The following is a 22,180-nucleotide window of genomic DNA, read 5'->3' as shown; positions in this document are numbered from 1 at the left end:
GCAGGCGCCGCGGTGGGCGCCGCTGCCCGTGAGGGCGCGAGAGGGGAGGGAGGGTCGCCGGACGCTGGGGCCTTTTCAGCTCCGCCGCGTCCTGCGCTGTCCCCTGAGCACCTGCCTTGCTTGGTCCCAGAGTCTCAGATCTCGGCTGCTTCTCCGACGTCTGCCTCCGAATACAGCCCCAGCACGGCGTCCCCTCCGCGGTGCGGGTCATGAGACAGCTCAGCAGGGAGAGCAGTCACGTCCGTGGTTCTGTTGGTCTGGAAGTTGTTCCGAAAAGGGAAGGAAAACTTCACCCGGACCTGGACAGTCGCTGGTACTTGGACGGCTCTGCGGGCAGGGAGGGCGGGACGTGGCAGGGCTGCGAGCCGCTGAGGCTGGACAGCAGCGCGGCCAGAGAGCGCAGGGGCCGGGACCAGCAGAGGCCCATTTTGGAAGGACTTCGGAGTTCTTTACGGAGCCGTTCCCATCTTCTGTTTCCACACACGGTGGCCCAGCCTTACCACTGGGGTCTCCCCCTGCTCAGGCCACCCGCAGACAGTGACCTCCCACGACAGGGCCGCTCCCCCGGGCAGTGCTGCTGCGTGGCCTGTGGGGTCCGTGGAGTGGCCCAGGCCCGCCTCTTTCTTCAACGCGGAGCGCCAGTGCGGACGGCCCGTGAATCGCGCCTCTGGGACCACAGCCCCCTCTCCTCACTGGCCCTTTGCAACGTACTCGGTGTTTCTTGCTCTTGGAGTTTGTAAATATTGTGCAGACGGGGAGAGGAGGTAGTGAAGGGTTCTGTATGTATCCGCTAAACAGCCTCAGCGTTACTTGCTTCAGATTTTTACAGCCACGCTCGTTTTCATCTGTGTGCTGAGAAGTGTGTTAGGTCTCTTCCCACAAATACGAGTATCTCAGTTTTACGTCGTACGTGTGTCCTTTCGCACGGGTACCGGTTCTCCTAGGTTTGGAATCGCGCTGTTTTCCTGGTAAGTCGTTAGTCACGTTATTACATCTTGACCTTTATGTGTGATGGTGACGTCTATGTGTTACTTGGTGATCGTCCATTTTCCCTGTGAGGACGCAGTCTCTTGGAGGACAGGGACCTGTCTGACCTGTTTGCTGCTGTGACCCCCCCTTCCCAGCATAATGTCTGGCACTCATATTATTACATATTATCGTATATGTGCGCACACACACCACACGGCACACAGAGGCGATCCTGCCATTTGTGACAGCGGGCACGCGTCTAGAGGTGTCGGGCCAAGTGCAAGAAGCCAGACGGGGACACGATAAAACGGGCCTTGCGAGGGCCTGGCGTGCAGGGAGAAGGAGATGTTGGTCCCGGGGCGCTGTTAGCTGTGAGGTGAACGAGTTCGGAGGTGCTGGTGGTCAGCCTGACGACTGGTTAGTAACACTGTGCTGTGTACTGGGAAGTTGCCCCAAGAGGAGATCTTAGGCATTCTCGCCAAAAGGGAAAAGTAAAACAAAACATGTGAAGTGATTGATTTGTTAATTTATCTCATTACGGTAATAAAATCCGAACGTGTACATAAATCATCACATCCACTCCACATGTACGAATTTGTCAGTTATACCTCAATAAAAACTTTTAAAAAATAAAGCAGAACTGACCTTTCAGAGGAAAAGATTAGCACTACCAGAATGAAGAGGAGAAACACGGAAATAGCCGAGCTCCCGCGAGTCGCGGGGCAACTTTGGGCAGCTAACGTGTGCGTAACCGGAGTCCCCGAGGAGAGGAGAGAGAAGGGCGGAGAAGAAAGGACACCGGGTAGCGATGGGTCAGAATTCCAAACGAGGTCATCTTTAAAGAGGGGCAACATTGGGTACTAAGGAGCCCTGGTAAGAACAGCAGCTAACTGGTTGTTGGAAACGATGCAAGCCAAGACATGTAAGATCAACAGCTTTACAATATGAAAAACAGAAAAACTATCCGCCTAAAAATCTACGCTCGGAAAGTATCTTTAAAAACCAGATGTCAGGGGCGCCTGGGGGGCTCAGTCAGGGAAATGTCTGCCTTAGCCCAGGTCATGATCCTGGGGTCCTGGGGTTGAGCCCCTCGTCGGGCTCCCTGCCCGGTGGGGAGTCTGCTTCTCCCTCTCCTTCTGAAGGCTCATGCTCTCTCACTCTCAAATAAATTTTTAAAAATTTAAAAAAGAGCTAAATATTTATTAAAATATACAAAATCTGAAAGCTCTGACTCAGACTACAGGAAACGGAGGGGAAGACAGTGGCGCGGGAGGGAAGTCCGGGTCGGCAGAAAATAGGGAGGGGCCGGAAAGGGCCACGGCGGGAGCAAGAGTGAAAGACTCGCCACACACTTAAATCTCCTCAAAAGGTCATGGCCTGCTTAGAGGGAGGATACAGATGTGAATCCCCAGACCCTGTCCAGGTCGACGGCGGCGCTGGTGCTGTCCCAAGCAGAGGCCCAGCAGGAGAGCTCTGGAGACGGGCACGCGGGTCACAAAACCTGTGCGGAGACACGATGGCACCAAGATCGCCACGCGCAGCGCCGGAACTGCAGCAGGGTGTCGAGGACGGCCACTGCCTCGCCCGTGGGGGGACGGCGAAGGCGCCCACGTCCACTGCAGTGGCGCTGCCCTGAAGGACGCGATGTCCCCGGGACAATCCAGCGTTAGACCTGCGAACGTACGGCCAGTTGCCTTTTGACAGAGGCGTGACGGCGTTCGGTGGGTGCAGAAGTTGTCCCTTACACGGAAGGCGCTGGAGCAGCCCGCGTCCGAGCCGGAACCGGAGTGGAGCAAGCGAGTGCACCGGCCCCCGCTTCCCACCGCACATGGACACGAGACCTAATGGGAGACGTGAGAGTCGGGAGACAACTCGAGAGCAACAACAGCAAATCTTTGTGATTTGGGGTTAGGCAAAGACTTCTTAGATTTGATGTCAAGAGCGTAATTCATATAAGAAATTGATACATTCTGTCAAATAAATAAATCTTTTTAAAAAAATGATACATTTTGTTACAATGAAGAATCTTTGTTCTTTGGTACTGTTCAGAAAATGAAATGCCAAGTAGGTCCTGAGTGAAGATGTCTGCGAGTCCGAGTCCGACCAAGGGCTGCGCACCGGAATGTGCGGGGAGCTCTCAGTGCTCGAGAAAACAGCCGAAAAAAAGAAAGAAAGAAAGAAGGAAAGAAAAGAAAAGAGAAAAGAAAATGGAAAGCTCTGGATAGGCATTTTCCCCAGAGAAGACCGTGGACGGACCAAAGAACGGACTCTCAGAAGCGCTGGTTTCCCGGTCCTCAGGGCTCCTCTCCACTCTCCCCCCGAACGGTGCGCTTCCCGCACCCCGCGTCTCTGAGACACCTGCTGCGTGTGCTCCCGTTGTAGACAATTCTCATGCTCTCACTGGGGACAGCACCAGATCCCAAGCTGAAGGACTGTGTCCCACAGAACTGCTCTCCCACTTTGGTGCCAATGGCAAGTACAAGGCCCCCAGGGTTCCCACAACTTCTGTCCTTTTGGTCTACAAATGAGGGGCTCCCACAACCCCCTCCTTGGGTTTGATCAGTTCTCCAGAGCAACTCACAGAACTCAGGGAAACACGTTTACCGATTTATTCTAGGATAAAGGTGCGGATGAGCGGCAAGATAGAGGTGTAGGGTCGAGCTCGGGGGGGGGGGGGGTCCCAAGCAGGGGCAGGAGCTTCTGTCCCCGTGGAGCTGGGAGGGCCACCCTCCCAGTGTGTGGACGTGTTTACCAACCTGGAGGCTCCCTGGACCCTGTACTATTGGGGTTTTATGGGGGTTTCCTCACGTGGGCACGATCCAATTAGTGATGTGTTTCTGGAGGGTGGGGTGGGGCTGAGGGCCCCAAGCTTGTCATCAGGGCTTGGCCTTTGTGGGACCAGCCCCCAGGCTTCGGAAGGAAAGATGACCCCCCGTGCTCTGATGCTCAGAGCATCACAAGCGTTTCAGGAGCGCTGTGCCGGGAACCGAGGTGGAGTCCCGTGTGCGTTCTGGACTAACTCACGCCGACACGCGTCCTAGATGGCTGCACACACCGACCGACCACACTCAGTGTGGGAGAGGATCGGGGACGCCACAGCTCTCCGGCCAGCGGGAATGCAGAATGGCACAGCGCCTTTGGAAGAGCTTAGCAGTTTCATAGAAGCAAAATGAGGCCGCGAGACAAATCCTGGGTTCCTACTGCCCACGCCTCTGCCCCTGCCAAGCAGGTGCTCTCATCCCAACCCCGCCAGCGAGGAAGTGAAAGGAAACCTGTTTGCCAAGTGTTACAAGAGTTTATCTGAAGTTGGTGTAATTATGTAAAAATTCAATGTCCAGTGAAATTATCTTTTTTCCCCCCACGATTAAAAAGGTATCAAAAATGTTGTTTGCTTTCTCACTTAAAGCTTTGCATTTTGGGGACGCCTGGGTGGCTCAGTCGTTAAGCCTCTGCCTTCAGCTCAGGTCATGGTCTCAGGGTCCTGGGAGCGCGTCCCACGTCGAAGCCCACTTCTCGCTGTGTCTCTGTCTGTCAAATAAATAAATAAAATCTTAAAAAAAAAAAAAAAGAAAGCTTTGCATTTTGGGGGAATATTTAACATTTTTGTTACATGTCTTTGTATTCTCTTGTTTTTGTTGTTGAATTTCTACCTAGTACGTTAGTAGTATTTTAAAATGGTCTTTGAGGTTAACGAATGTGTGTGATTGCTTCCTTTAAAAATCTCCTATACATGCAGAAACTCTGTGTGTCCCGCAGGATCCTGGGAAGCTGATTGAAATCGAGTGCCTGGAGTGTGAACTAGAAGCTTTAAGTCTCGAAAGTAAACTTAAAGTCTATGTCCGAGCGGCTGTTGAGGTAAATCCCTGAACAGGAGGTGGCGTCACTCAGCAGTTTTGTGCATTTCCTGGAAGCTGCCGGCCCCTCGGGCGACAGGGACACAGGGCATCTGCTGTTCGATGCAGTAGGTTTGGACCGGCAGCCCCGGCCAGGAAAGGAATCCAGACATTGTTTTAGACGACTCGCTAATGAGAGTTTTGCAGCTTAGAAGGAAAAACAAGCGGTTGGCACTGAGTAGTGGTGGCTAGTGGAGCTGAGGTGGGAGCTCCTGGGGTTTGCTCGGGGCGCCCCAGAGAGCCTTCGGGCCAGAGAGCAGCAGCCGGCCGTGGGGCTCCGTCCTCCACGCCTGCAGCAGGCTCCGCGCCTTCACTGCTGCCTGGCGGACGTCCGTCTTCCTCTCGGACTTGCTCATGGGGCTCCTCTAGCCCTGAGCTCACCTGGCACCTGGCAGGAGCCTGACCAGGGCAGCATCGGGGGGGGGGGGGGCAGCGTCGGGCGTGGTTTCCCGAGCGCCCCGGCCCCACGTCTGGTCGCGGGCTGCAGCGGCACGGGTGGCCCGAGGGGCTGCGGCGGGCGGCTGTGTCAAGCTCAGTCCCTCTGCTGCTGCCGACTGGTACCGGTCAGGGCGCATTGGCTGCCAGCTCGGGAGGCAGAGTGAGGGGAGGCCCTGAGGCTGGCGGCAGCCAGAGGCCGTGGGACCAAGCTTCGGGTCAGCGGGCAGCCCCAGGGGACTCTGAGGACGCGTGGGCCGTAAGCCGGTTCCCCACGTCCTCAGAGGTGAGACCCGAGCCTGTCTGGTGGGAAGGGCGCATGTAGCACAGGGCAGAGGAGATGGTCTCTGGGCCGTAGACAGCCGGCCGCAGGCCACAATGGTCGCTGTACGAGCCCGAGAAACACACACCCTTGAACGGAAGCAGCTCGTGGGAGAGAAGCGCCGCGTGGGTGTGCAGGGCCCGTTCTGGGCTTTCAGGGAAGCTTCATACAGACAAGCAGCCCCTTGTAGGAGCCGTGAGCCGGGCCCCAGCCAGAGACAGCCTCAGACACCGGCCCCCGCAGCCACCCGAGCCTCCACTCCCTGGGGGGGGCTCGGGACTTGCTTCCCGTCGGCACAGGCGGCCCGTGTGTCGCGCAGATGCAGCTGAGCACGGTGCAGAGACTCGACGTGGCCCTGCGGCGAGCCGTGCGCCTGGGCGAGCCTGGGCTCCTCCACGTGGTGTGCGCTACGCAGTGGAACACGTGTCTCCCTCTGCTGCAGCACAACCTGCGGCGCCGGCTGCGGAAACCGCTGAGCAACGTCGCCGACGTCCTGGAGAAGGCGGACAGGTAGTCTGTGCCCCCGAGAGGTGGGTGCTCGCGCGGGGAGGCCTGGGGCGGATCCCTCAACCCCGGGAGGAAGCTGAGGGCCCACTCACGTCCCCCCAAAGTGGTGCCAGCAGGAAGCTCTACCTGCATCAGAAAGGGCTTGGCCGGTGGCGACGGGGTCACGAGTGTGCCCTGGGCAGAACAGGGTGGCCCTCCCCACTGGCTGGCATAAAGTTAGGGCCAGCCCGCGTCCCGGCACCGAAGCTCTGACCGCCTGCAGCCACACGCCGACGGCAGGATTCAGGGCCGGTCCGACCTCCTCCGCAGACCGGTGCCGGTGCCCTGTTGCCTCCGTCCCACGGGCTCTGATGGAAGAGCCCGCCACGGCCATGGTGCCCGCTGGCCATGACACCAGGTGCATCATCCGGTGTCTGACGAACGGGTCAGTGCTGAGGTGTGGGACTCCAAGTCTTCCGTCCACACTGGGTTGGACACACGTGTCACACACTTGCTGAGCACCTGTCCTGGGCCAGGCACAACAGTAGGCCCTCAGGATACGCTGTGAGGGTGTACGGCCGAGCACCTGCACCTGCTCCCACGACTGCACCTGCTCCCGCACCTGCACCTGCTCCCGCACCTGCACCTGCTCCCACACCTGCACCTGCTCCCGCGCCTGCACCCGCTCCCATGCCTGCACACGTACCCACGCCTGCATCCATACCCACACCTGCACCTGCTCCCGCGCCTGCACCTGCTCCCACACCTGTACCCGTACCCACACCTGCACCTGCTCCCACACCTGCACCCGCACCTGCACCTGCTCCCGTGCCTGCACCTGCTCCCACGCCTGCACCCACACCTGCACCCGCACCCACACCTCCGTCTGCACCTGCACGCACATCTGCACCTGCACACCTTCAGCAGGCCGGCTGTGTTCGGTGCCGGGAAGATAGAAAAGCAGGGTGAAGAGGGGCAGGAGATGCTGTTTCAGGCTGCGAGGCACACGTCCGCTGGGCAGTCCACCCATCTTCCTTTCGTCTACTGGGACCATCTGTGGTGCCTGGAGCTCCAGCCCCTCTGTGTTGGGTGTTGCATTGAGCTTGTCTTGACCTCATTTCTTCCTGCTCATCCCTTTGGCTTTTGGCTGCTCCTTCCCTGCCTTCCTTGAGGTTAATTTTTAGAATTCTGCTCCACTTCCTCCCCTGGCTCGTTTCTCCACCCTCCCTCCCAGGGCAGAGGGCTGTTCAAGGGCCAGTAATGCAGGTCCTCAGGCAGCAAGGTCCGTGTGGGCCACTCGCGCACCGCACCCCTCCGCACGTCCTGACCGTAGAGCTCTGCAGCGCCCCTCCCGGCTCCCTGCACCCTGCCCTTGCGTCTGGACGTAGCGCGATGTGGCTCACGCATAAACAGATCCCCCTCCCCTCACAGAGCTGCCATCTGGTCTCACAGCCCATGGATTTGTTTGTTTGCTTGGTTGGTTTTAAGAAAATTACAGAGGAAAGTGGTAGTTTCTCATGTTTACCTACTTCGCTGATCCCACTGGCTCTTTCCTTCCTACACATCCCGGTTCCCACCTGCTTTGTTCCAACCCGAAGACCTTCCTGCCCGCGAGGTGCCCGTGTTGGTTGAAATGACTTTCCCGTACTCTCGTCTGTGACGGCTGCCGTCGTCGCTGTCGGACTCCGGGCTTCCAGGCATTTTTCTTCTTTAAATACGTTGAAGAGTGTGTTCTGGTTCTTCTGGCGTCCGGATTCCTGATAAACATGTGCACTGTTTGCAGCGGGGTCGGGCCATTCGCCGTCCGTCCCTCTGCTCCTTTCCGTTTTCAGAGTTCTGACTGCAGTACCCCTGGAGCCTTTAACGCTCCTTGCTGGGTCCGCTGAGATGCGCAGACACGGGACCGGGCCTCTCAGCGGAAAGTATTCGCTGTTACCATTCATCCTCTCTCTCTGCCTCCTGGGACTCGAGCTTCGCACGTGCCCTGGACATGGCCGCCCCCAAGTCCCAAGCCTCTGCCCATTTTAAAGATCTAGTTCAGTCTGTCCCTCCGATGCGTGATTTCTAGGCTGTGGCTGGCTCGTTTCCAGCCTGCTGTGAGCCGCAACAGGAGCTTTCCAATGTCGCATGTTCCGGTTCCGAGCTCTGGTGTCTCGGTTCCTGTGGGTTCTCCCCTCCTGAGCGTCCGTATCTGTTCCGTCCTTAGTATTGTCTTCCTTCGGGTCTTTAAAATACATTCATATTTGCATTTTAATATCTGCACTGAAGGATTTATCTGGCAAACCCAATGCCTGGCCCTTGCCATATCCGGACTGTGGGTCACATTCTTCCCCTTTCCTCGCAGTCTCGAGTTACTTGTGTGCCGGACACTGGGGGGATGTGCCATCAGGCGCTGCCTTCTGCCATCCTGTCCGGAGACGCGCTCTTTCTTGCTGAGTTAACTGTGGCGGGGACACAGGCTGCTGCACGTCCAGTCTCCGGCCCCGCGGAGCCCCTCACCCCGTCCCGCCTGCGGCTGCGGTGCCACCTCCTTGGCTCCGTGGCCCCGTGCTCTGCCGGACTGTTCCCGACTGTCCCTCTGCGTAGCCCCCCGTGCCGTGTGTGTGCCGGCGGCTTGCTCAGTCAGCGCCTCGGCGCAGTCCGCCCTGGACGGGTCTCCCGCTGTGGGGCCCGGGCTCCTGCTGCCCAGAGGAGCACAATTCAGGGCAGGGCCTGCCCCAAACTGTGGCGCGTTCTGGGCAGAACCTGGTTCTCTGACGAAGAGCAGGGACCTCAGTCTGGCACCACCCAGGGACCCCTCACGGGCGTGGGTGAAGCCACAGGCATTCCTTGCCTCCGTGTCCCCAAGGTCACAGCCGTGTCACACGGCATTTACACCTCTGTCTGCGCTCGGTCAGCTCATGGGTCCTGCAGAGCTTGTGTTCGGCCGAAGCTGTTGGATTTGTTGATGCTGGTGTCCCAGGGCGGTGGCTGTGATGTGGGTCTCTGCCTCTTGTTGATGGAAAAGCTCCGAGGACACTTCTGTGACACGTGCAGACACCGGCAGAGGCAGCAGCCGGAGCAGCAGCCAGACAGGGGGCAGGGCCCTTGGGGGGTGTCCCTGAGCTGCTGAGACCAGAGCAGGGCCCCATCCCAGGGGGCAAAGAGCAGGCATCTGTCCCAGGCAGCAGGCAGCAGCGGGCACGCAGCTGGGAGGGTTCCGACGACCAGAGGCGGCCGCGGCAACGTCGCCTCCCGTGTCTGCTGAGCCCCTACCCCGCAGGTCCCACCGCACCGCTCCCCGTCCGCTGGCCTGCTGCTCCGAAGCCCCGGAGCCCAGGCGCCGCAGCTGCCCTGCAGGGGCCTCCCTGCTTGTCCCCGAACGAGGCCTCCAGGCAAAGCCGGCGGGAGCCGAAGCACGCTGGGAAGCCCAGGCTCCGGGGGGTCTCACGGCAGGTCAGCGCACCCAGGCCTGCGTCACACCGTGCTGTCCTCCCCAGCCTCATGGTCCTGCTGCGCTGCCAAGTGCACATGGAGATGGCGCACATCGAGGAGGACGAGGACCGGCTGGAGCCGGCCATCCAGCACCTGCAGAAGGCCGTGCTCCTGGACAGCCTTGGCCTCTACCAGGACAAGCTCAGCAGGGCCTTGAACCGGCTGCGCCTGTGCACCATGCTGTACCAGTCCCCCGAGCGTGCCGAGGACAAGGCCATCATGGCCATTGAGCAGGTGCCGACCCGGGCTCCGTGGGGCTGCCCAGGGAGGGGGCCGGCCGAGCAGCCCGGGACAGGGTCCGTGCAGGTGACGTAGTAGCCCGCCACACCGTGCCTTCCTGCTGCAGGCGAAGAAGGCTATCCCCAAAGACAGCGTCAGGAAGAAGCGGGCTCTCCTGGTGAACGCGGGCCTGGCGCTGGCCCCTGACACCTTCCAAATTGTGCTCGACAGCGAGAATGAGGCCAAAGGTACGCCCGCCTCACCCCTGGAGCCCAGCGAGTTTCTGCTCAGGAGCAGCCCTGAGCCTCCTGCCGTCCGCAGGCCGACCCCCCAGCCCGGCACGTGGGGCCCACGCTGTGCCCCGCCCAAGGTCTGAACCCCCCCGTCCAGGCCTTGATATGCGTGCAGTCTGGGTCTCAGCTCGGCCGCTGTCCCCCAGGACCTTCTGCACAGCTGGACGAACCATCGTGCGCTGGAGGCCAGGGCTCCTGATGAAGGGTTGGCAGGGCTAGGAGCTCCCCCCGGGCCAGGCAAGGGTGGCTTCAGCCCCCTTTGGCGTGCAGACGGCAGTCTTCTCCGAGTCTCCACACCATCTTCCCTCTGTACCTGCTTCACTGGCGCCAGAGAATGTCCGGATTAAGGATGTTGTGTCGTAACAGATTAGGGCCTGACGATCTCATCTGAACTCGATTGCCCCTGTAAAGACACAAATAAGGTCACTAGGGTCCTGGGGTGAGGGCTTCATCGTACCTTTCTGGAGGCACAGTTCGGTCCACGTCACTGACGTGCCCAGCGCCTCATATCCTGTGGATGGCAGGGCGTGACTGACTGGGGAGCCCACCCAAGGCTCTGCCTGCCCCGGCCAGCACGCCCCGGCACTGGGGAGAGGACTGCTCTGGGACGTGGCCTTCTGTCGGCCTCAGGCTTCTCGGGGCCTGGGGGTGCCACCTTGGGTTTCCACCTTGCCCCGGCACGTGTGGGGCTGTGCTGACCCTGACAGCCCCACTGAGCCAGCGACCCGGCCGGAGAGGGCCCCATGGCTCAGCCTGGTGAGGCCTTCAAAGGGCTCCTAGGGCCGGCTGCCAGCGGTGGCTGGAGTGTCGGCTGCGAGGGGGCAGCTCGTGCACACGCCCTGAGCCACTGGGCACGTCCACCACCCAGCAGACCGCGGGGTTGGGCGGGTTGTGGGCCGGGGCCGGTGTGAGGGAGACCCAGGCCTGTCCCCGAACGTTGCGACGCGAGCCTGGCATCTCCACGTCCACCCTCAGTGTCCATGGGGAAAGTCAGGGGCCGGTTCACCTACCTGTTTGCGAAGGCGCGGCACCACATGGTCAGTGTGGACAAAGCCGCCGGGCACCTGCGGCGTCTGGGGACCGAGAACGACAAGGAGAGGTGGGTGATGTGGCGCCGGCTGGGCTGGGCTGTCGGGACGCACCTGTGGGGCGGACGGTCCTGCGGGAAGCTCGTGGGGCAGCCGCCACCCCATCGCGGCTCCACCAGGTGCCCCCGCGCTGGGGGATTCCTGGTGTCCTCCCTCCTCCCATCTGGCGAGCAGAATCCAGATCTGGGCGGAGCTCGCCAAAGTGGCCCGCAAGCAAGGCGTGTGGGACGTGTGCCGGGCAGCCAGCCGCTTCTGCCTCCTGTACGACCACGTCAAGGTGAAGAAGCTGGCGCGGCTGAAGAAAGGTACCCGGGCCGGGCCTCGGAGCCGCGGGCAGTGGCGGGGCCGGGCCGTCTGCACGGTGCTCGGTGGGCCGGGCTCCCGCCAGAGGCTGGGGTCCAGGTCGGTGCGCCCGTGCTGGAGCCCAGCTCCGTCGGGCCGGAGGGCAGGGGCGACGAGAAGGTGGGGCCGAGTGTGGGCCGGTGGGCTTCTCGGGAGTGCGGGGGCAGCTCCCTGCAGCAGCTCTGGTCTAGGGGACACGAAGGACACAGGGACGTGCCAGGTCCCACATGGCAGGGGGGTGTGTGTACCGCCTCCCCGGGGAGCCCCGCCCGCTGTGGGGTTTCCCCGCCCCTTCCCGGCCGGGAATGCCCGTACGTTGTTCGCTAGTAGAGACGAGCGTGTCGGACCAGAGCTCGAGCGTCACTCTCCCCCCAGGAAAGAAGAAGGGCGGAGAGAGCCCGGCCCAGGACGCGGGGGGCCCGTCGGAGGTCACCCTGCAGAGGCAGGCGAGCCCCAGCCTGCTGCGCACGTTTGCGGAAGTGGGCTTCATCAGCGCAGAGGTGCGCCCCTGCCCCGTGGCTCAGGATGCGCACTCACCCGCTCTCGGCCCCCGTGCAGAGGAGGGGCGCCTCCCTGGGTTCACAGACGGGTCACGATCTTGCGTCAGTCACGTCCTTCTGTGGAAGCCTTTCTGTGTCTGCGGCCGGTTCGCAGGCACGGAGGTGACGGCTGGGCTCTGGGGCGTCCCCCCAACGGCGCTGACTGAGCTGTGCGGTTCCTTCTGCTCGTGCCTGCCCCTCTGGGGTCCACCGGTGCCTCCCGCAGTGAGCACAGGCAGACCCCAGGGTCGGCGCCGGGCCTGGGACCGCGGTCTCCACCGCACCACCTGCCCCTCCTCCCAGGGCGGTGTCCCTGCTGACGTCTCATGGTGTCATCGTTCTCGGGGCCACCTTGGCCTGTTTGTCTTGGGGTCAGTGGGGACGTGGCTAGAGCCCTCACTGGGTGACTGAGTCTGGGCCGTGAGCTGGGGCCACGGTGGTGCCTGGGGCAGAGCCCGGTGCAGGGGAGGCGACAGCCGGTGGGGGCAGGAGCGTCCCACCCGACCCGTGTGTGCAGCCCCTCCGCCCGCGCCGGTGCCCTCAGCAGCCACAGTGTCTGTGCACACTCGCAGGGTGACGGGGGCAGACGCTCAGACGTGACGTCCGAGGGATGTCGTGACCGGGACGGTGGTCCTAGAACGGGGCCTCCTCTCCCTGAGACGCCGTGGGGGGAGGGGCGTGGGGCAGGTAGGGGTGGGGAGGACCCTCTAGAAGACCAGGGGCCCATCGCAGGGTCCGCCCCCTCAGGCCCGGCTGTGCGTCCCCACCTGGTGCCCGGTGCCCGCGCCTGTGACCGCCTGCGCCCCACGCTTCCTTCGCAGGCCACGGTGCACTTGCTGCGCTCGGAGGGTGTGGAGCTGAACAACCGTCCCCGCCCCCCGGAGGACCTGAGCCAGCACTCGGCCGGCTACGCGGTCGAGTCCCCAGAGGACAGCGCGCAGTGGGTCACGTACCGGTAGGTGACCCGACGGGGCCCAGGCGACCCTGCAGCTGCGGGCACGGCCTGGCCGCGGGGCGCGGGCTGGGTGGCGGGGGGGCGGCAGGGCCCAGACTCAGGGTGTCAGCGCCCGGACCAGGGCCGTGGCTTGTGTCGCGTGTGACACACGTGGTCCCTCCCAGTTAGCGTGTTACCAGAGACGGGTAGGAGTGTAGGGAGAGGCTCTGCCCGCGGCGTCTGGGCCTCAGTCAGGGTGCGTGTGGACGGGAAGGAGCACTCGTGTTCAACAGCCCAGAAGACGCGCCACGTGAGCCGCCGCCACGGAAGCACTCATGAGTTCGCGGGGCTGGTTTCATGGTGGTGGGTTGTAGCCATCTTCAGTCTGAAGCGGAGTATTCCTGCAAGAGAACGTGGCACGCACGGGCGTCCTCGCATCTCGCAGGAGCCGCGACCCTTCTCCCTCACTGGGAGGGGGTGAGCCTCTCCCCTGCGGGATGCACGCAGTGAACAGGCTCCCGTGGGGGGCGGAACCCGCGTTCAGCACTCAGAACGTTTGTCTCGGTGTTTGTTACGTGGACGGCGGTCTGCCTCAGTCCTCAGGGTGTCCCACGGAGCACAGCCCAGGGCCCCGTCCCCGGGAGCCTGCTGCCACGTGGCAGGGGCCTGCCCGTGGTGGAGGAGGGTCAGTAGTCACGGCCCGGGCCACGCCTGACCCACGAATGCTTCTGTACAGCCTACGTGCTGAGTGGCTTTGATGTATTAAAAGTCTGTGAAGTAAAATAGAGAAAAATGGGCAACAGAGACTCCCACAGCCCACAAAGCCTAGGATACTTGTCATCTGGCCCCTTACCCTGAGGCGTTGGGCCCATAGGTCTAAGAGAACGGGCCTCCCGCAGAGGGCGAGGGGCGGCTGGTGGCCCGGAGGGAGGTTTGCGGGTGAGGCAGAGTAGGGGATGGGATTTGGGAATTCAGTGCCGAGGGAGGACGTCCAGCTGGGGGACGGGATACGCCAGGCAGGGCTGCGCCCCGGCAGGGGCCCCTTTGTGACCCCAGATGCCGCGGAGAGCTGGGCCGTTGGCAGGTGTCGTGTTTGCGTCTGTGACGCCCGTCTGAGCAGGGGCTCGGTGGGGTGCGCTGTCCGCAGGACCTGGATCGAGGGTCTGTCGCAGAGCGCCATGAACAGCTGGCTGCGGTCCGCCGAGATCGGGCGAGAGCTCCGGGAGGGCTGGATCGTGCATAACGCGGCGGTCTACGTCCTCAACCACAACTTCCACCTCATTGTGGCCGGGAGGCAGAGGGAGCTCGTGGACACCTTGGACCACCTCCTGAGCATCGTCAAGACCACGGGCCACAGCGGGTAGGTGTGGCCTGTGGATGCTTCGTGCACTCCTGACCTCCAGGGCTGTCTCCCTCCTGATGCCCCGAGACTCCGATTCGGACCTGGCAACTGTGGGTCACACATGGGTCTCTTGTGGGGGCGGGTGCCCCGAGACCCGCCCCCATGGTCCGTGCCATCCTTCCAGTGAGCGGCGGGGCCGCTGTTGGCTGGTGTGTGGCGGTGATGGGGACACAGAGGGCTCTCACGCACCACCGCAGGCTCTGTTTCCGAGCTGTGCACCCCGAGCAGAGGCTCACCCCTGCCCCCACAGCGCCCCGTGCAGAATCCCGCCGGCCTCACCGTTTTCCAAACTCAAGGATTTTAAGCAACATTTGCTGAGACCTGAGTCCCCTGGGAGAAGGGACGGAAAGAGCAACCCCACTAGGAGCCTCGTGCTGGTTTCGGAGAGGGTCAGAGAGGGTTAGGATCTGGGCCTGTGATTTCTTGTCCAGCTGGACGTGAGTGAGGCACTAAAACGAGACGCTGGGAAGCATCAGGTCTGGTCCAAGTTTTCTGACACGGATGACGCTTCCAAACTCTCTTTTCTTGTTGTTGGTTTGGCTTTTGGTCGGAGTAATAACTTCATAGTTTCGCATCGGAGGCTGAGGTAGCGCCGTTGTCGTGGGTTGGGACACGGCGGCGTGTGTGGGTTTTTGTAAGCGACGAAAGTGGATCCTGAGGCCCAGAGCTGCTCAGCAGGCCCCAGCACGCCCCTCCGACTCGAGCGCCCACTGGGACCCCGTGCACAACCCCCTCCCCTCTCGTCGCTCTCCTGCGGACCACCGCCGTGGACGGGAGCAGACTGAGTCCTTGACTCGACACGTGGAGGCCATTTCAGCAATTCTAACCTGAGCCTCGATGGGGCCGGATGGACAGATGCCCCAGCCCTGAGGAGCCCGCCCACCTGGCCTGGGGGGGACCCTCTCAGTGCGAAGGCTACCTGCGGTGGGGGACTGAAGTGTCCCCAGTGTGGCCCTCGTCATAGCCAGTGTCCCCTGGAAGGTCTGAGAACAGCCCCATGACCTAGGGCTGGAACCATGAGCGCCTGTCGTGGGTCCCCGTGAGATGGGAGCCGCGTCTCCTGAGGCCCCGCGTCTGCCTCTGTGCGAGCGGCCGCGCCCTCACTGCCGGCACGTTGCTTTCCAGACCCCCCACCGTGCTGGCAATGCTCTGTAACACGCTGGCCCGGGGCTTGATCATCAAGTGGATTCCAGCCCAAGTGCCAGAGAAATCGAAAAGACCCGCGCGCGCAAACCTGCTCCATGCCCCGCTGGACCCGGTGGCCAGCTCCGAAGTCAGGACCGCCGTGGAGGTAGACGTGAGGCCGGGGACCCCCACCCGCAGCGGAGGGACCGACGGCAGAGCAGCTGGGGGCTGGAAGCAGGGTGCAGGCACGGAGGGGTGGGAAGCGTGCGGAGCCCGGACGTGCTGGGGACGCTGGGGCCCCGGGGGGAGGGGGGTCGGGCCGCCAGCATCGGGACTGGTGTCTGCTTCGGCCACCGATGTGGCCACTGATGGGGCCACGTTCTCTTTTTGTCATCATTTGGGTCTTGGCTCGGGCTTCCCTGTAACGTTCGGGCCACGGGAGCAAGGACCTGTCCGCTTTAGGTGTGCGAGTTTGCCCTGAGCCTGACGGACGGGTCTGTGCCCGCGGAGGTGGTGCCCACCAGCGCCCGGCAGCAGCTCGTCGCCACCTGGGTGAAGGGCAAGCAGCTGCTGCAGCAGCAGGTCGGGCCGAGGCTGGGCGTGGACGAGCAGGTGCGGCCGCCACGGGGTGCGGGCCAGGGTCGGGGCCCGGGGGCTTGAAGACGCTGGTCCCCGCGCGTCCAGACCTGCTGGGTAGGAGCCTCCTGCTGGAGTCTCCCCCACAGGACAGTGGCGCGCGTGGGGGAGGGCTCCCTCAGCCTCTAGAGGAGCGCTGCCCTCTGGGAAGGTCCGTCCCCGGTGCGGTCACTGCCGTGGGCCACAGCATCCTCTCCTTAGTTCTGTGGCCTTACCTAGAGGTGCACCCAGGCCAGAGGGAGCCCCCCGAGCTGTGAACCTGAGACTGTGGGAGTGGGGCGGGGGCCTGCAGCCTCTGCCGTGGGCCATCAGAGCCCTACCCGGGCCACGGCCCAGCCCCCAGCCCTCCTGCGTGCTGGCGGCTGAACACGGATCTCGGAGAGACCCTCCGGTGGCTCTGGTCGTTGCCGCTGTGCTGCTGTGTCCCAGCGTGACGGCACCCCTGGGCGGAAGATGCTTATGCTTCCTTCCCCTAGAGTCCCAACGAGGACATCAACTCGGTGACGCGGGTCCTCGTCGCTCTGGAGATGTACTCCTGCAACGGGCTGGGCCTGATGGACTTCGCCGTGCCCCCCCTGGCCCAGGTAGGAGTCCCCTGACGCGGGGCCGCTCATCGGAACCTGCGACTCCAACGTGGAGCCAGGGTCAGGGGGCCTCGCCTGAGGGGACAGACTTGCGCCCCGTGGAGTGACCCCGTCCTTGCCACAGCACTCCGCACCCGGGTGCGGGGCCGTGGTTTGGGCCCGTGTGGGAGCTCCCCCGAGTGCCTCTTCCGCGCTCGGCGCCGGGCACCGTAGCCACGCTCACGGACGCACCTTTCCGCCCTGAAGCTGGTGAGGACGGCGTCCGAGGGCAGCTGGGCCGAGCCGCTGGCGCAGCTGCAGGCCCTGACGCGGCTGACGCACTTCGCCCACGCGGCGCACGACCACGAGCTCACCATGCTCTGCTCGCAGAAGGCCACCCAGATGGGCATCAGACACCTGCGCGTGTGCGACCCGTGAGTGCCCTCCCGACCCAACGCGCTGTCCCAGTGACGCTCGTTTCCCGGCGGCCGGGGTGGGGGCATGTCCCGTGGAGCCTCCGTGTCGCACGTCGGTGTGCGGGGCCGAGGAGCGCGGCTGGCGGGGGTCACCGAGCGAGACGACCAACCCCCTCCGGCCCCACCAGCTGCGACGTGAGGGGCACAGAGGCAGGAAGGGGCTCCCGGCTCCGTCATCTGCCGCTCCCGAGGGACCCAGAGCTCTGACTTGGTCCCCGAGGAGGCCACAGGCTGACGGCGGTGCCCGCCTGGCGCCGGCCGCAGGCAAGCAGAGGCCTTCCCTCCCCTGAGTGCGAGGCTGCTTCACGCCGGCTGCTCTGGCGAGTTTCTGAGGCGAGGACGGGTTTCCTTGAGGTTCTTTTCAGGCTCTTTCCTGGAAACGATGAAATCACTAACCCAAGGGTATGAAGACACTCGTGGCGGCCAAGCAGCCGAGCCTGACAGCTACGTGTCCCCAGGCTTGGACCGTGTCCCCATCACAGGCTGCCCGCTGCCGCAGCGTGACTGGCCGTTGGGGGGGATCTGTCCCACACGCCGAATCCCGGGGACGGGGACGCGTCTGCCATAGGTCAGCCGCTCCACGGCCCTCGTCAGACACGCCTGATGTACGTTTGGGGCCCCGGGTGAAGGCCACCCGAGAGGTCTGCACACCGCCAGCCCACGGCCAGGGCCTCAGTGCGGGGGCCGGCACAGTGCGCTTGAGGGCCCTGCGGCGCTGCCTCATTCCCTCCCCGGAGCAGCTCGCTGCTAGGCACCGTGGCTCCCGCGATGATGGGAGAAACTGAGGCAGGTTGAGGGTGATTCAGTGGCCCTGCCGGCAGGCGCACAGCTGGGATGGGGCCCCAGCGTCTGGCTCTACAAACCCACGCTCCTAGAGACCACCAGACGCTGCCTCTCGGACGTGAGCACAGCACCCTCTCTGTCAGCAGGAGCACGCTGGAAAGTTCCAGAAGAAGTCAGCCACGGTCCCTGTGAGTGTGCGTCCCCAAGACGGGCGCCGCACAGGGTGACTGACGGGACTTCTCGGAATGCGGGGCAGCTGGGGGCAGGAGAGGTCCCCCTCCCATGAGGCAACTCCAAGGGCCTGGGCCCAAGGAGCAAGGTCCGATTCTGGAAGGTCCTGGGAAAACCATCTGCACTGGAGCAGGAACCCCGCAAACAGAAGACAGGCTCACGCACCCCAGCCGCCGACTGTCCATTCAACCCCTTCCCTGGGGGTGCCACAGCCTTGGCACCTGGGACAGCCTCAGCCCCCAGGACCCGCCCTCCTCAGACAGCCAGCAGAGGCCTGGTGTGGGGAAGGGGCGGGTCGAGGCAGGAGACCCAACACAAAGAGGAGCTCTGACCACACGGGGGCACAGAAAGCTCGCTCCTGGGGCGGCCAGGGTGGGGACAGGGTAGACACACGGGGACGGAGGGCCGGTCTCAGGCCGAAAGGCTTGAGGGCTGCAAGAAGACTCCACCCGCCGTGGCTCCTGGGCGGCCTCCCCGAGCACCTGACTGCCTGCAGGATGTGGGGCCCCAGGAGCGCCCATCCGGCAGTAGGTGGGCCAAAGCCCTGTCCCGAGAGCTCTCCAGCAGCATCTTAGACACACGCTTAAATAGGGAGTTACTGGGATGCACAGTTGCACGATGATTCGAGAACATGGAGAAAACCCTTTTGGCGTACCGGGAAAGATGCAGCCCCCGGACTAGCGCACAGCATTGCTGTGGGACGGGAGCCGCACGGGACCGAGCTCTGCGGGGCGCATACTCCGTGAGGACGTGTCATGGGAAATGCGTGAAAAAGGACAGACATACAGAAAATGTGACAGAAGCCGGAAGACACGTGGGGAGTTTAACTTTCGGAACCGGAGCAGGAGCAGAGAGTGCCCTTGAGAAAGAAGTTTGAGTGGGGCAGACGCCAGCATCGTGAGCGGCCCTGCCTCCCACGAGCAACAGGGCAGGGGAGACCCGCACGTGTGGACCTGCCAACGGTGTCCAGCAGGGTCGCAGGAGACAGAAGGGCAGCAGGCTTCTGAGAACCCATCGCTGGAAGGTGGAGGAAAAATGGAGCTTTCTGGGTGGAAATAATTTTGAACCTAGACTTCTAACTCGTCCGAACTTGCAGTCGAGTCTGGGTATGGAAAGCCATTTTTAGACGGGCAGAGACCTAGAATATACTGTACCACACACCTGCTTTTGGAAAGTTCCTTGAAGGATATGCTCCAGAAAAACAAGGGAATAAACCAAAAAAAGAAAAATGTGGGATGTTGGAAATAATAGATTCAACCCAGAAAAGTTGTCAGGCTGTGCTGGCAGCTGAGGGCCACCTGCGTAAAGGACAGCGGGACGGAGGCGGCCCGGCGAGTCAGGGCAGGGAAGACGCGGACCCGACGTGTCGTGCCACAGGAAAATAACACAATGGAGAAAAGCCAGTTGGAAACTCCAGAAGACACAAGAGTCAACACAGCTTGAGTCCTCGGTGGAAAACATTTGCCTTATCACAGTGTTCACTGGTCTTTTAGTTTTAGGACTAACATTTTGACAAAGGAAGCCTCTTTGGTTATCAGGTCTGACAATACGAAAGTCGACGTCCTGACGATGCACTTTAGCAGGGCAGGGGAGTGTCTAGAAGGAAGGAGAATGGTAACGTCCTTGCTGAGAAGGGGAGCAGTCGGGGGTCACCGGCTCAGGGTCCACGAGACCTGGAGCTGGTGTAACCTTTTAAGGTACAAAGATGATGAATAGGGAATTAAAGTCATGCTATAATCAACCATACTCCTAAGTTGGGAAGAGGGCAAAGGGGGAGTCTGAGTGACGTAAGCTTCCGTGGATGGCCCTCAGAGCCCCACGGCTAACGTGTGACGTCGGTCCGCTGGGCAGCGAGTGAGAGGCGAGGGTCCGGAGACCAGCACATGCCTGCTGGCGGCCAGGGCTGTATGTCGCAGTCATTCCCTCCGGGGAGCGGCCCTGGGGGCCAGGTAGGAGGCCTGTCTTCCCAGCCTCGTGCAGGTGCCACCGGGATAGAAATTCAGAAGTTGTCTTGAAAAGAGACACCGCAGAGACGTTGTAGGAGTTGGTGTGGGCGGGCTGCTGCCTTGGTCCTCCTGCCGTGGGGCTAAAACGTCCTTCACTGCCGGCTGCAGGCTGGTCAGGAGGACATTGCGGCCAGGTAATGAAGGACGTGGGCCCTGGCTTTGCCATTCCGCATCAGTGATTCTTAAATCGAGTTTTATCTTAAAATGACAAATCTTATATGAAGATAACAATTAGCTTCCCAAAACTCATTTGTAGGACGTCGCTGCCCTCTAGTGGTAACGGGTGTCACTGCACCCCATGGACTTGCCTACCCAGCGGCTGGGTTTGACGGCGGTTCTGACCGCTTGTCCAAGCCCACGTGGGTGCTCGCCGTGTCTGGGCGTGGTACTGGGTGCTAGGCGGCTGGAGAGAGTCGGGAGCGCTTCGGTTCTGTAAGAGGTGCCACACTTGTGGTGATCTTGCTGGTCGCTCAGAGCGCTGGACCCTGAACCTGGGCAGGATCCGTGGTCACACTCAGCCACACGGCGTGCTCTGCTGATGGCTCATTTGTTTTAATGACACATATTTCAAATTTTTGTGCTAGTTTTTCCATTCTGCTAGTTATTTAGAAACTTATGTGGGATTGGTCACAGTAATTTTATAACAGCCCTTGTATTAAAGAGTAAATGTAATTTTTAGTTCTTAATGAAAAATTTCTGTTGCTAATCAACTCCACCTCCAAGAGTTCAATTACTAGAATAATTTTCACATTCACACTATCAGTGTAAACGAATACACATTAATGAGAAATTTCATGTGGATCCCTAAAATAGACAGAAAATAGATTAAAAGGATGTAGTCTAAGAACATTTGGGAAATTTCTACTTTGTTCAGCATTTTTATTTAACATTATCATCAATGTTGGGTCTTTATATAAATTTGAAAGTCCCTTTTCTACCATTTCTGGCCATGGTATAATAACAGATATTATAGTCTTATTCTGGGGGGGGGGGGACTGTAAGGCTTAACAAAATACATGAAGTAATCATTTTGGGGCATTGGACAACAGATGGTCCAAAGCAGAAAGTTTTGCAGGAGGGAACATCAAAAGTGGGCTGGCTCCACGTTCACGCTCACGCTCTGCCAGGTGGGGTTGCAGGGCTGTCCTAACACCAGCGCTGAGGAGTGGAGCCCAGACAGAAGACACACTGCGGTGAAACAGGGATCCTTGCAGGGGCTGCCCAGGCAGCAGGCTTTTGCAGGCTGTGATGTGAGAGAGGAGGTTCCTGGACAGAGCACGTGTGCTCACAGGCACTGACGTGTGGTCTCTAAGATCAAGAGAGATGATGGAATTGACCAACGCGGGTCAGAGGGGCTTCACTGAACTTGCCAGGCATTCCTAGAGATCACACATTAAGAATAGGGCTATAAGGGCTTCTGTAGACTTGCCCTAAAAAGCCCCCCTCAGGTCTTGAGAAGATAAGCTGAACCACCACTAGATTGACTGCCTGTCAGAAGAAGTCCCAGCCCTCCTTTCAAGGAAGGCCACACCACCCACACTCTCACCAGTGTTCTCTCAACAATATAGCCCTTAAGTGTCCAACATCAGATAAAAAATTACTAGACACGTGGGAAAATGAAAAAATGTCCTTCCATACCAGGAGAAAACACAGTCAATAGAATAGAAACAGATGCCTGTGTGGCTCAGTGGGGTTAAGCATCTGTTTTCAGGGCGCGGGACTGAGCCCCGCATTGGGCTACCTGCTCAGTGGGAAGTCTCCGCCCCTCTCCCCTGTTCTTGCCCACACGTTCTCTCTCTGAAATAAAAATAGATCTTTACAAAATTGACTAGAAACAGTCCACAGACCCAGATATGACACAAATTTTGGAATTAGCAGACAACAAATTTAAAATTTAAATTAAAACTATTATAAATATAAGAATGTATTTTTAGTGGAAAAACTAGTGTACAAGTGGGGAATTT

At 60.9% G+C, this 22,180-nt stretch overlaps 1 protein-coding gene across 1 annotated transcript in view; it reads left to right on the top strand.

Annotated features, from left to right (window-relative positions):
- The window catches only part of CFAP46 (cilia and flagella associated protein 46), an 83,962-nt gene that overhangs the window by 9,950 nt on the left and 51,832 nt on the right, over positions 1-22,180 (top strand). The window contains exons 10-22 of the mRNA XM_046026236.1: positions 4,726-4,824; positions 5,939-6,129; positions 9,585-9,813; positions 9,926-10,046; positions 11,067-11,190; positions 11,354-11,484; positions 11,897-12,021; positions 12,882-13,015; positions 14,142-14,354; positions 15,522-15,687; positions 15,984-16,133; positions 16,634-16,741; positions 16,988-17,154. Coding sequence (XP_045882192.1) covers positions 4,726-4,824; positions 5,939-6,129; positions 9,585-9,813; positions 9,926-10,046; positions 11,067-11,190; positions 11,354-11,484; positions 11,897-12,021; positions 12,882-13,015; positions 14,142-14,354; positions 15,522-15,687; positions 15,984-16,133; positions 16,634-16,741; positions 16,988-17,154 — 1,958 coding nt within the window. The remainder of the gene's footprint in view (positions 1-4,725; positions 4,825-5,938; positions 6,130-9,584; positions 9,814-9,925; positions 10,047-11,066; positions 11,191-11,353; positions 11,485-11,896; positions 12,022-12,881; positions 13,016-14,141; positions 14,355-15,521; positions 15,688-15,983; positions 16,134-16,633; positions 16,742-16,987; positions 17,155-22,180) is intronic.

This window comes from Meles meles, chromosome 13 (genome assembly GCF_922984935.1).
Source record: "Meles meles chromosome 13, mMelMel3.1 paternal haplotype, whole genome shotgun sequence".
NCBI classification, from domain to species: Eukaryota; Metazoa; Chordata; class Mammalia; order Carnivora; family Mustelidae; genus Meles; species Meles meles.
Note: the sequence above shows the minus strand (reverse complement) of the source record. Positions and strands in the feature narration are given on the sequence as shown.